The sequence below is a fragment of the Octodon degus genome, unplaced genomic scaffold (genome assembly GCF_000260255.1).
Source record: "Octodon degus isolate 3935 unplaced genomic scaffold, OctDeg1.0 scaffold00166, whole genome shotgun sequence".
Lineage (NCBI taxonomy): Eukaryota > Metazoa > Chordata > Mammalia > Rodentia > Octodontidae > Octodon > Octodon degus.
Genome location: NW_004524742.1, coordinates 3,100,846 through 3,115,242, shown reverse-complemented (window position 1 = coordinate 3,115,242; position 14,397 = coordinate 3,100,846). Strand labels below are relative to the sequence as shown.

General features: G+C 36.6%; 1 protein-coding gene and 1 pseudogene across 2 annotated transcripts; one reads left to right on the top strand and one right to left on the bottom strand.

Annotated features, from left to right (window-relative positions):
- The first annotated feature begins 421 nt into the window (after positions 1 to 421).
- Positions 422 to 2,832, top strand: LOC101589226 (L-aminoadipate-semialdehyde dehydrogenase-phosphopantetheinyl transferase-like). Of its 2 annotated transcripts, XM_023703222.1 has the most exons (2): positions 436 to 1,348; positions 2,645 to 2,832. In XM_023703222.1, exons 1-2 carry the CDS (start codon positions 436 to 438, stop codon positions 2,656 to 2,658), a joined length of 927 nt encoding a protein of 308 aa, XP_023558990.1. In that variant the 3' UTR covers positions 2,659 to 2,832. The 2 variants fall into 2 exon arrangements, with proteins under 2 accessions (XP_023558989.1, XP_023558990.1); XM_023703221.1 differs by lacking the exon at positions 2,645 to 2,832 and having other exon boundaries at positions 422 to 1,803.
- A 3,136-nt stretch (positions 2,833 to 5,968) lies between these two features.
- On the bottom strand, positions 5,969 to 6,489 carry LOC111813142 (annotated as a pseudogene).
- Positions 6,490 to 14,397: the final 7,908 nt, after the last annotated feature.

Sequence of the window (14,397 nt, the reverse complement as noted above, 5' to 3'; positions counted from 1 at the left end):
TTTTTTTGTATTTAGGACAGTTTATACAGGGTCTCACTGCATAGGTCAGACTTGTAGTGATCCTCCTGTTTTCAGCCTCCCAAGAGCTAGAATTACAGACACATGCTACCATCCCAGTCTCAATCTCTGTCTCAGTGCCTCCTGAGGGTGGGGCTGGCACCGCAGGCACAGGGATCAAACTCTTGGCCCCTGCATCTGTCTAAGCAGGCACCTTAATATGCTGAGCTATTTGGCTGGCCCTGAAAATTCCTTTTTAAAAAGTATATTCTATTGATATAGGTTTGCAATACATAATAATTATAATCATTTGAGAAATTAGCACATACACAGAGACTATAAAAAAATGAATGCATTTGAAAAAGGAAAATTTGTATAAATATTTTAATATTAAATTTATTGGGGGGGCCATCGACGGGAGGCTCGCTTGCTGCGTGCATGGTTTTCCCCGCCAAACGCTTCCGCTCGCTGCCATCCATGGAAGGCGTGCGCTGGGCCTTTTCCTGCGGCACTTGGCTGCCGAGCCGAGCCGAATGGCTGCTGGCGGTGCGATCGATCCAGCCGGAGAAGGAGCGCATTGGCCAGTTGGTCTTTGCCCGGGACGCTAAGGCCACCATGGCTGGTCGTCTGATGATAAGGAAATTAATTGCAGAGAAGTTGAATATTCCGTGGAATAATATTCGTCTGCAAAGAACTGCAAAAAGAAAACCAGTTCTCGCAAAGGACTCTATGAACCCTTATCCCAACTTCAACTTTAACATCTCCCATCAAGGGGACTACGCGGTGCTGGCTGCAGAACCTGAGCTACAAGTTGGAATTGATGTCATGAAGACTAGTTTTCCAGGTCGTGGTTCAATTCCAGAATTTTTTCACATTATGAAAAGGAAGTTCACGAGCAAAGAATGGGAAACAATCAGAAGCTTCAAGGATGAGTGGACTCAGCTGGACACGTTCTACAGGAACTGGGCACTGAAAGAAAGCTTCATTAAAGCCCTTGGTGTTGGACTGGGATTTGAATTGCAACGGCTTGAATTTGACATCTCCCCATTAAACCTGGACATAGGCCAGGTTTATAAAGAAACACGTTTGTTCCTGGATGGAGAAGAAGAAAAAGAGTGGGAGTTTGAGGAAAGCAAAATAGATGAGCACCATTTTGTTGCAGTAGCTCTTAGGAAACCTGATGGATCTAGACAAAAGGATGTGCCTTCCTCAGATGACTCGAAGCCATCCCAGAGGCAGTTTACTATCCTTACCTTTAATGATTTAATATCATCTGCTATTCCCATGACACCTGAAGATCCTTCATTTTGGGACTGTTTTTACTTTACAGAAGAAATTCTAATTCGGAATGGTACAAAATCATGATACGATTCACTATGTAATGAAAGCAGGTGACGACTGTTTGCAATCTTCCATATTCCCTGAAAAAAATAAATCCCCAGTAGTATAAAAAGCAGTTTTTTCTAGAAACCAAAACCTTTTACTATTGAAGAAGCAGACTTCTCTTTCAAGATAGGCCGCTAGAATGTCTCCCTCTTCCTACACAGACCTCGGCAGAATGCGCAGAAAGGGTGGCAGCACCTGCAGCTGATAAGTAAAGATGGTAGAAAGTGCAGATGTGCGAAAGGGAACTGTGTAAATCCTACCAGAAATCACTAGCCTAGACCCTGAGTATCTTTCTAGACCTTCTTTCGTGGCAAATAAATCCATATTAGCTTTTTTTTAATGGGCACATGCTGTTTTTATAATTTTTTTAACTATATGTAATATTTAACTGTGCCTCGCATGAACTTATAGTGAGTTAGAGTACATTCTTGGACTAATAATCAGTTTGATCAGAGGTAACAGTGTTCGATCATAATAAGGTTAGATAACTAGGGACACTGATAATTCTAGGTGATTATATTTTAGTTTTTGTTTGGCCTTAGCCTCGATTTATTTATTTGTCCGTAGACTCATTCCCCTCCCAGTTAGAGAAACAACTGCTGTAACTTCCAGTTTCGCATCTAAATAAAAACTGCATCCAAGGCAGGAAATGGCAGAGGCCACTTTTGCATTAGATTCTTCATGGATGAGAAAGAGTCTCCCAGAAGTCCCCTAAAGATAGCCCCGCAGTTTCTGGTCACAGAGAAACCAGTTTTGGACACTTTCTGCCTCTCTAGTAGATTCTGTTGGAAAAGACAAACCTAAGGCAGGTTCAAGAGGAGGGCACTGAGCAGCACCTCACTGCCTGCAGTAAGATGGGTCATAGTGTGTCCATTTTCCTCTAGTAGGCTTTTTGTCTGCATTTTATTACTGTTAAGTGGTGGTACAGTGACTAGCCTTGTGCAGTTTAAGGTTTTAGAAATAGGTTAACTCAGTCAGGGCTGAAGCATTCTTAAAGCTTTGGTGTTACCACATTGCTCTTCAAAAAGGTGGAGCAGTTGAGACTTCTGCTTAATATGTGTGATCACTCCCGCCTCTGTGCTTCCCGGTTGACTGTAGTTACTTTCTATTTTCCTGTAAATTTAGTCTGTGCTAGTATAACTGAAAAACACAGCATTTTAAAAATTTGTATCTCATTCATTACAAATGACCTTGATGCTATTAGCTATTTGTATTTTTTTAATGACCCTTTTGCTTCCCCTCTTCATCTGTTTCTGTGTAGAAAATATGACATAAGGTGTGGACATAATATATTAAGATGCCAAGCACATCATATTAATGACAGAATCTATTACGTGGTTGTAGTGCATGTCTTCGGGGTTAGTCTTGTTGCATATCAAGGAGTAAAGTATTTCACTGTTTCTGTTACTAACAAGTTGAGTGTAAATTATATAAAAGTAGGTATTTCGCTCAGTAACAAAAATGGAATGTTCCCTATTTCTTTAGCATGTTGTTACTCTAAGCATAGTAAAATAATATGTCTTAAAAGATGAAATAGCATTTATGATAGAGGAAGTGTTGTTATCTCTAGCATGAATGTAATGGTGATACAAAGAATCATTTGTCTTGTCATTATAATAAAATGATTAACTGTCAAAAAAAATTTATTGGGGGGCCAAGGAGATGGCTCAGTAGATTAGGGGCCTGAGTTCAATCCTTGGTTCTACAAAAAAAAATTATTGGGACATCATAAGATTAATCCAAGTTGCCTTTGACCTCTGCATTTACAAGAGGTGCTCACAGTGGTGGTCATTAGCTTCCAGACATTTATTAGTACAGCAAACTGCTGAAATATGTATACATTTCTTGCAGACTTTATACAAATCACATCTTAATCATTTTTACCCTCCTTCCTCATGTCTCTTTCTCCCCTCATCCCAGATTTCCTTCTTATTTCCACATAATCCTAATTTATGGTCTTTGTCCTATCTCTTTAACAAATATTTATTTATTTATCTTGCAGTACCGGGGTGAACTCAGGACCCTGCGATTGTCAGGCAAGTGCTTATTCTACTGAGCCATCTCTTCAGCCCTAGCAACTCTTTAGTTAGAAGATATTCAGAAAGTAAGAATTTCCTCAATGTAGAGTGGAAAAAAATACTAATGACAAAATTAGAGAAGAATCATGGGATTTGATTTGAAATGGCGAGGCTCTCATCTGTCAGAGCCTATGTCCTTTGCTTGGTCTTCATTTGAAGCAGTAACTACTTCTGAATCCTGACCACTTTCTAAAGGTACTGTTCTTATAGTTTCACAGTTTTATTTAATCTTAATATTTTTTCTTACCTCTTGTTTTAAAAGTTCCTTCTTAGTCTAGAGGGTGTCAGATAGTGGTAAAAGTTTCTACAGTGTGGGGAATAATTTATAGGAATGTCAAATAATTTAAACAATATTAGAATTCATCTGAAATTGAGGAAAAATAGAAATTAAGGCAAGGCTCAAGAAAATATGATTACAGCTATTAAGTGAAAGGTAGACTTAGGCAGTCAGTTGCAACACAAAGCAGAAATACACATCAGCTTCACAGCCACTGAAGAATGTAGAGTAAATTGTAATTTTAGTGTTACCTACATAATGGACTTTGATATACACATGATATGTCTCTATGAAAGATGTCTGACATTAAAAGTGTAGAGAACTAGATGAGCATTTCTTATTTCCCCTGGCTAATGAAAAAGAAAACTTTTAAGGCTAGGGGTCACTGTCCTGCACTAGCTTTCAGGGTAGGAGTGGAACTTACCCACAGTTGTATGTTGCCCACTGGGACAACTTAGAATGGACCTATGGCAAGAAAACTGCAGTAGAAGCACCATTTTCTCTAGTGAGTCTACGATATTCTTACTAGCCATTCATTTGCCCTATTCCTATTAATCACAATTTTCTCATTAGTAAATTGTTTACTTACTTATGATGAACCTTCATTTCTTTTATAGAAGAAATATGTTTATCTTTAAGCTTGTCAAAGAAAGTTCTTTTTTGTTTTCTCTCTTTTTTAAAAATGTATCTTCCTAGCATATTGTTTTGGATAAAAAATTAAATGAATACCTATTTCTAGAAAACTTCCTATAACATTGAATTCTCTGTGTGGCTATTGGGATTTTGAGTATTTGCTATTAAACAATCAAAACTGCCTTCTTTTCTTCTTTCCACTTTCACCCTGAAGGAACAGCAATCTTAAATAATTGGAAATACAATTAATATTAGTAAATTTCTTGCCTAGTCTTGTGTAAGCAAAACAAGAAAGCATACGGTGTTGGGCTCTTAAAAACTGAAGCCATTTATTTTGAAGGTAAGACAAAGAGGAACATTTGAAACTGAGTATAGACTAGGGATATGGAAAAAAATTGAAAGAATAAGAAAAGCAATCTACTAGCTTTAGGAAATTCCATCTTTACCCTATTGCCACCCACTGTCACCATATGCTTTCCACTCCTTATTTCCCAGAATCCTTTTAATTCTTAAGGCTTTCCTTTTCTTTTTAAGCCTATGAACACATATGTCCATGTGGAATTTACTTATGATGGCTGTCTAGTAGTAATAAAAATAGGTAAAATAGGAAAGGAGGTTAAAAGAATCTTTGACAACCCATCTTAGGAAGATGAAATATAAGTACGAGGAAACAACATAACCTCCTACAATGGGAGAGAACATGAGTTTAGTGACAGATAGTGAGAGCATGACTTTGACAGAGAATTGTAAGTAATAAGCACAAAAGTACCTGGCATTTGGGCAACTTACCCTTCCAATGAAATTGATGTTTATGTACCTTGCAAGTAGGCAGAACATGAATCTAGTAGACGCTTTCCACTAGGAAGTTGTTAATGTTTTCATATAGAAAATGACCAAAACAATATATTTCAATTCAAATCACTTATATTTAATAATAGCTGCAGACACAAATTCATAAATTTAGGAAAATTATAGCTAGCAAATAATTATTGAGACAGGGTTGCCCACACCTGATCTCAAACTCATGAGCTTAAGTGCTCCTCTCCCATTACCTTATCAAGGTGTGAGCTTGGAATGTAGTCCAGTTAAACCCACTTCAGAGGACAGTTTGTAAAAACTGCAGTTAAGATAAATCTTGTTTAATTAAAGCCTGCTGATTACTTTTCAGATATTATTTCTTTTTCTAAAGAACTAGAAAACAAATGAGATAAATTTTCATGGAAAGAATAAGCCAAAATGATTTAACATTATATGAAAAGCCAGAAAAACCACATCTGCAGATACTGAACACCCATAATGAAATTATAAAGGGTAGTAAAATTTTTGCAATGGATTTAATCCTTCGATGATCATTAACTTTACGAGACTCAACTGTTAAGGAATTTCAGAGAAAGTAGCTATCTTTCAAGGTGTTTCTATCAGAACTGTGAATTGCAAAGAAGGCTTAGGAGATGACTGAGCAATTCTATCCATAAAATAAAATTTTAAAAAAGATTTAATGTATGTCACATTCTTAGAATAAAATAAAACTTAAAATAAAATAAAATTTCCATTTAGGATCTCAGGCTTTTTTGTTTTTTTCTGGCTCCACATCTATTCAACAGAAAATATAGTCCTCTGATATTACTGCAGTGCTTGACCACATACAGGACCACAATTTGCCTTTAAACTGGAGTTCAGTGGCTGACTGTGGCCTTAGCCTTTTCATCTGCCCTCAGAAGGCCAGGAGGCACTGCATCTGTGGATGTTCCTGTTGGCTTTCCCTAGTGTGAGTTTCCTGGGTCACTGCCCTCCACACCTTTGCACCTGGGTCTGCCAGGATCAGGCCAACTGAAGCACAGGGTGGCAAGCACAATTTCAGGTTGCAGATGGAGGCAGTCGCACAGATACTGGATGCCCTCACTGTGAGGTACCAGTACAAGTGTCTCCAGGCAAACTGTTCCTTCATGTAGCCTCGAGACTTGAGAGACTGCATGGCTTTCATGACATGAAATTTGGGTACATTTTTGTCTACCAGCTCTGGGTGCTTGGGCATGTGGACATCTTTTTTGGCCACAATCACCCTTCCTTAAAAAGGAGTTTGTAAATGGCAGTCCGGTTCTTCTTGGGTGTCATCATGACAGCTGCTGAGGAGTCTAAGGCTAAGGCTGGAAAGCCTGGCTGGTTTTTTTTTTGTGTGTGTGTGTGTGTGTATGTGATTGTTTGTTTGTTTTTTAAGTTATTATTTCATTCTTATGTACTGAAAAATAAAGTCACACAGTAATCAATTTAACTAAGCAGATAGCCATTCTTAGGCTAGCAGATGCATTTGTTGTGGAGAATAGTAAAGTAACTTACTCAACATCCATTGGTTATATATTCATTTAAATACTAAGAAAAATAAAATTATCCTAAAGTAATATATCTTGACATGCTCATTAATTACTTAAAGGTGAACCAAAAACAAAAGCTTACAGGGAAAATCCTTAAGCACATTTTAAAGATTTAGTCTCAAATGTTCTATATAAAGAACTTCCTTGCTACAAGAATTATGAATCATTGAGTTATTGCATTGCAAATGTTTTTTGAGTTTCAAACTTTATTTCATAGATAGGCTTCTATTGTTCCAAATTAAAGTCCAATACCAGTCAAGATGACATATCTAGCTGGGAGCAGCTTCTCCTGTTTCCTTGGTCATTTTCTGATAAATATGCTATCTCCCAGCATTATACCCAGGAGACAGATGACAATGCTAAGGAGCAAAATGTGTTCTCTGGGTCTAGAAGTAATGAAGAGAATTAGAAACTTCTTTTGTTCATATCTGAGATTTAAATAGTGTCCAACAGCAAAAGAAATACCTTGTATTTTGGATTCATGTTAAGTGAATTGTGTCTGCACAGGAATTTAGGTTCCCAGTCCAAAGCTTTTCCTGGAGAAGGATGTATAGGCTTCCTACCCTATTAGAAAGCAATTCTAGATGGCTCTGCTTGTTTGGTGCTAACAGTTAGGGTGGGCATTCTCCTTCTACTTTAACTTTCGCTCCTGGTGATCTGAAAGCATTGACAACTTGAACTGCCACTGTGAGAATATTAGGTATCCTGCTTATGGGCAATACTCTCGAAATAGGAGCACAGGAGATAAACTGAAGACTCCTCTATTATTTATAGCTTTTGAGTGATTGAAGGTTGTCTGTCAGCGATGGCTCTTTTTCTCTAAATGACCCTATACACTGTGCATGTGCACTAGGAAATGCTGTTGCAGGAGCATCATGATACCCTCTATTGATCTTTAGTGCTTTGAAGATTGTTTTTTCATTATTTCATAGGAATAGTTAGGCTATGCTTTTTAAATATTAATGTGAAGAGCTTTAAATTAGGTGCTTTACCCCCAAGAAACAATTTTTTTAGATATTAATTTACAACAGGTTTTGATATATGCATGTTATAAAATAATAATCTTTATAATAATAATCTCTATTATTTGTATATATCTGAATTACAACTTAAATTTGAGCAACAAAAAATATAATTCACTTATAATAATGACAAAAAGAAAAATATTAATAATAACCAGCTTGAGTAAGTTTTGGAAAGTGTGTAAAGAAGTTCAATTTTTGTGTACATTCTACTCGACATATGAATTAGCTCAATCTTTGTGAAAAGTAATTTAAGAAAATACTCATAGTCCACATTTAGAATGTGAAAAATAAGACTACAGTTTTGCAAGATAACATAGTCTTCATGACCTTGAGATATGAAAGATTTCTTCTCAAATGAGGTACAGAAATAATTAACCATAAAAGACTAAGAAAATAGTCAAATTATATGAAGGTCTAGGAGAGATAGCTTGGCAGTGTAAGCACCTGCATGGCAAGTGTAAAGACCTGGGTTTGATTCCCAGTATCACATGCCTTGCTGGCCCTGGATCCCACGGCACACTGTGCAGGCCACTGAGAACAGGCTTGGTGGCACACACCTGTAATCCCAGCACTGGGGAGGCTGAGACAGGAGGATCATTATGAGTCTGAGTTACATACTGAGATCCTGTACCAAATAAATAAATAAATAAAAATTTTTTTCTTAAAAGAATCAAATGGAAGGAATTGTTTATTAAAAGAAACCATTAACTAGAATAAAAAGTAAAGCCACAGGGCTGGGGAGATAGCTCAGGCATAAGTGCCTGCCTGGTAAGCACACTGTGTCAAGTTTGATCCCTGGTACCACACACACACACACACACACACACACACACACAAAACATTATGGAAGATATATTGCAATATACATAAATGACAAAAAACTCACATTATTTAAAATAGTAAACAAATTCTTACCAAACAAAACAATTAAAAGCTGGGACATATAATCATACAAAACAATGCACAAGAGACTTGAACAAGAACTTTAGAAAAGGGAATATCCAAATGGCCAGAAATTGCACGATCGGAGAATTGTAAATTAAAAACACAAGATAACCTCATGTATAGATAGCAGATATTACAAATTCTGACAATATAAAGTGTTAGTGAGGGTATGAAGCACCTGAAAAATCTAATTCATTGTGCATAGGAATGGCAAGTGTTTATATCATCTTAGGAAAGCCAGTAATTCTATTCAAAAAAGCACAGACATTTGCACCATATATTTATATAGAATATACATTGTAGCACTATTTAGCTATAAACACCTCAATGTGTATCACAGAATCAATAACTGTACAGGACTATATCCATAAACCAAATAAACTTCAGGAAAAAGAAAAGAAATTATCCATCCAACATGATGAATTTATAAATGTAAAGATGATTGAAATAAAGAATAACAAACCAGGCACAACAGAATACATAGAAATAAATACCAAACATTATCCTATCTAGAGTATACACAAACAAAACTAATCATCCGTGATAGTCATCTGTAGATTGTGGTTACTTTTGAGAAAGAGTGAAGAAACAGTGATAGACAGGACCCAAAGCAGAGGGAGGACTTCAGCAGCCTTTGCAAGGCTGCATTTCAAATGGATGATAGTTACAGACATGCTGACTTTGCGAAAATCTATTAACATGTATTTTTAAATTTATCCAGAGATACACAATTTGTCCTAATTTAAACTATTATCATACGATTATGAATATGTCAATCCCAGCTTGGGTCTACTTTATTACATAATTACTTTTTAAAAATTTGAAAACTTTTCTTCTTTCCTTCTTCCTAGTTGTTCCTTCCCTTCGAACAGTTTCTTTCCCTTTCACTATATATATTGTACTTTTCATATTTTATTTACTCTTTTAGGTTATTACACTAGGTAGAAAATATGACGTTTACACATACTGGATTTATTTCACTTATGAATATGAACATTAGTTGCATTGATTTACCTATAAATGGCTCAAGTTTTTCTTTTTTATAGCTCAGTAATACTCCCTTGTATTAAAAGACAGCATCTTTTTTTATCCATTCCTCTTTTTTATCCATTGATGGTCACTTGGGTTGTTTCCAAGATTTAGCTGTGACAAATTATGCAGCTCTAAACATGGGTGTACATACATTGTTTTGCTATATTTTCAGCTCGTCTGGAAAAATACCCAGAAGGGGAAAAGCTGGGTTGAATAGGACCTCTAATCATAGCATCTTAAGGACTCTCTACACTGATTTACACAGTAGTTGTTCCAGTCTTCACTCCAACAGTGGAGAAGGACTGCTTTTTCCCCACAGCCCCTCCAGCATTTGTTATTGGTTGATTTCTTGATGACAGCCATTCTTGCTGGTGTGAGATGAAATTTCAGTGTTGTCTTACTTTACATTTTTTGAATGGCCAATGATGTTGAACATGTTTCCATATATTTATTTGCCATTTGTATTTCATCTGAGAAATGTATACTCATTTCTGTGAAGGAAAAAAGAAATATATATGTTTACACACAAGATAGTATGGATAATTGTATTGCTGATTTCTGCAGGTCTATTGGTTAATGCTTAATTTTTGTCTCTTCAGTTTTTTAATGTTTTTGACCAATTTTGCACACTTATATCTAGTAATCTGAAAAACTAATTTGAAGACAACAATATGCAATATAGCAACTATATTAGTTATTCTTCTTTTGTTGCTGGGACAAATACCTGACACTCAAGCTCAGGGAAGGAAAGGTTTATTTAGCTCACAGTTACTGGAGGTTTCATAGTTTAAAGCATCCTGAATTGCATTGCAAGACCTTGAGATACTTCTGTCCCATGCTACAGGGTCTGGAAGAGAAGCTGGGGTGCCCTCGTGTCCAGGATGATCCACTCCATACCTCCAAGAGAGGCCACCAGGCCTAGGGGTGGGAGGTAGGGAGGCACATGCTGTCAGTGTAATGGTTCACGCCTCTCTGGCCCCACCTCGGCAACATGCTGCTCCTGAAGTGGTGACCGCCTCATGATTCGCATGAGGCTTTGAGGGGGACAACCATATACAAAGCATAACACCAACTATTGTTGAATTCCTATCATTTTGTTTAAATTCTGAAGGGCTGGCCAAATAGCTCAGCAGATTAAAGTGCCTGCAAGCAGGCACAGGGACCGGGGTTTGATCCCTGTGTCTGCTGTGCTGGCCCTGTCCCCAGGGCATGCTGAGACCAACAATTGAGACTGGGCATGGTGGTGTGTGCCTGTAATCCCAGCCTCTGGGAGGCTATAAACAGGCAGATCACTACAGGTTGGATCTAGTAGTGAGACCCTGAACACCCTGTAGACCTTTCCCTTAAAATAAAATAAAAAAAAATCTGTATCAGTTCTAATGTTTCTTTTTACTATTTTTTTTCATTCTGTTAAAAAAAATATGCAATGTATTAACCACTGTTATCCTCTGCCTCAGTTACATTTCTCTTGTTTCTGGGACATGATACATAACACCCAAAATTAAGGAAGGAAAGGTTTATGCAGTTTGCAGTTTGTGGAGGTGTCAGTCCATAATCAGCTGGCTCTAAGGCAGAGTGGCACATGGAAGAGGGCAGCACTTCATGTTGGCAGAAAACAGAAAACAGCAAGATCAAAAGGGGATGAGCAGCTTCAACAGTGGCAGAATTAAGCCTCTCTCTCTTCCTTATATTGCGCTCAGTCTATGCCCCCTGGACCAGTGTAGCACTCACACACATAATCCCAACATTGGATCATGAATTAATCACAAACGCTAGAGGTGCGCTGACCTATCACTACATGAGACATTGGGAGGACAACTAGACACAAATCATAACACCTTCTTTTCATATCGCTGTGGAATTTTTTGTTTGTTTGTTTTTTGTGTTTTCTTTTTCTTTAAAATAAAAATTTTTAAAAATCTGAAGACTCACTACAGATTCCCAGATGAATTTACCAATTATCACTAAGTTTTAAAAATTTAATTACTTTATCATTCAAGTATAATTTAAACAAAAAAAGAAGGAAAAATGAAGACAACATTCATGGATGAGTTTGAGAAGTATTTAAAACCCTCTCTTCTGAACTTTATACAGTGGAGAGATGATGCAATCAGATTTTTAAAGTTAAAGTAAAGTTCCAAATAGAGCATTTGAAAATATTTTAAAAGTTGATATTATTCAGGAATAAGATGCTATATTATATAGACCTGCTATTTTTCTATGAAGGTCTTTGAATCAGCTTTCTTACACAGAGTTTTGGTTTTATTTCTGGCTTTAATCACTTGGTTTTGTTTCAGTGAACATGTTTGTGGGACTCAAGCCAAGAGAATGTTCTACTTGGGGAAGGAGGAGAAACAGTTTCCGGGTTTTTTCTTGGGGATATTTTTATTTGGAGTAAATATACAATGCCATCAAATTTCTGATTGTGAACAGTAGAGGTGACTTCTCAGGATTGCTTTGCTTCCAAAGTCAGAAGTTTCCAAGAAGCTGTGTAACATTTGAATAAGTGTCTGTAATTTACTTCAATTATATAATTTTATCCTTATAAATTGTTTTCACAAAGTGGATTTTTAAATAAAAGTTGTTGCTCTAAAGTTATTCTACCAAATTGCTTTAACATGAATGAAGAATCATTTTCACAATTATGGACCTAACACATTTAATGACTGAGTTCTATTGCACTACATTGTTAATTAAATTGGTCAATAAATGAAGAATTGTTATAATGCATACATTACAATATTCAGAACAATGTAATGGTCAAAGAAAACTACAACTTGATGACTTTGCTTTTCTTTGCATAATTCTTACACGCAGTACTAGAATGTGTGACAGAATATAAAACTACCATGCTGTACAATCACAAAAGTGACAGTACTGTATAAATAAAGTACACTGTACAAAAAGACACTGAGGTTCTACAAGCAAGATGTACAGAACTGTATAAAAGCTAAGACGGGTCGTAAATCCAACTAGCATGCCTTGAGTGTTAAGTCCAAACAGTGTTAAATAGGTATGTCATTAAAGAAGGAACATCTGTACTAATAAACTAAATGTGGCACGAGAATCCATCCAGTATTTGCTAAAAATAACTAATGAGAAGCTACTGCTATCAAAATTCTAGTGAAAATAATTTTATAAAATACAAAAATGTCTATGCTTAAATTTCTTACTTAAAATTTCAGAACAAAGTTGCTTGAAAAAAATAATCTCTTTTTATGATTTACTTCAGTAACAGATTTACAATATTACACTGCTGAATTCTGTGCTGCCCACGCTGCACAGATCAGTCATGAGTGCTAATGTTCCTCAATGTATCTTACCACTCTGACTAGCTATGTAAACTTAGTCTAGTTAACTTCTCATTGTCTCAGTTTTACCATCTATCAAATCAGAACAGAGTAACACATAACCCGTAGTATTGTTGCAAGGACAAATGAGTTAATAGAATGCTTAGGCCATGGTTCACATTATATTAGAGTTCTCAATGACTTACCTTTTATAGTACAGGGGCAAATATAGATGGTCTCAAGATGATAAATCAATAGAAATATAATACAAAGTAATAAGGAACCTTTCAAGAGAGCTACAAATAAAAATTGCTAATTATAGTAGGAGTAAAAATGAACAGGAAGATAGAGTTTTACTTTTTTAAACTCAATGTAATTAAGATTTAGAATACAGGAAACATAAGAGAATCAGTTACTTAAATATAAATCTGATTCTTCCTCCTAGGATTCCCTTTGTAACGTTTGTATCTAGGTGTCCCTCCCAAAGCCTCGTGTAGTACAATGGATGGCTTCTGTGGTTTGTGATTAATTCATGATACCATGTGGGGATTATGGGTGTAAGTGCTATACCTGAGAATAGTTGGAATACAATATAAGGAAGACAGAGAAGCTTGTCTTTGCTGCTGCTGCTGCTGCTGCTGCTGCTACTCTTCCCTTTTAGCACTTGCTGTTTTCTTGCCCTATGCTATATGCCAGTTTGCCTTGGAACTAGCTGAGTATGGACTGAAATCACTACAAACTGCGAGCTACATAAACCTTTCCTTTCTTAATTTTGGGTGTCAGGTATTTTGTCTCAGAAACAAGAGAAAAGAAGCTGAGACAGAATTTGTTAGCCATAAATGTGCTCATTGCTGTGGCTGTTATCTGACCATGTGGTTTAAAAGTCTTTGCAAATGGCTTATGGGAAGAGATAAATTCAGAGATGTCACTTGAAAAAGAAGCACTGGAACACCTTTGATTATTCTATATGGGAGATTCTGGTCAGACCTGAAAAGACCAGAAAGCTGATAGAAATCCTGCCTGCAAAGGCTGGGGAGGTTGAAGGAAAAGAAGGACTGCATTGCTTGCTGGACTTCAGATGATGTGTGCTTTGGCTTGGAAGAATGTTTGTCTGAATTTTGCTCATGTCCAGAGACATTGCCTGGGACTGAGATTCAGTGTGGCAGACTGTTTAATCTGGAAAAGAAATTTCAAGGCAGTTGAATTTAGAGGCAGTGGCATGGCTATTCTTGGGGGTGTTTGGTCAGATTTATGTTGAAAATCAAAAGCAAAGAGCCCAGTAGGATGAATTAAAATGATGTGGGTTTGGTCAGAAAGAAGCTCTAATAGAGCTGTGAGCTGCAAACATAGAGCTGAGGTGAT

Excerpts from the sequence above, each read along its gene's own strand:
- LOC101589226 (XM_023703222.1), top strand. The coding sequence starts at position 436 with ATGGTTTTCCCCGCCAAACGCTTCCGCTCGCTGCCATCCATGGAAGGC.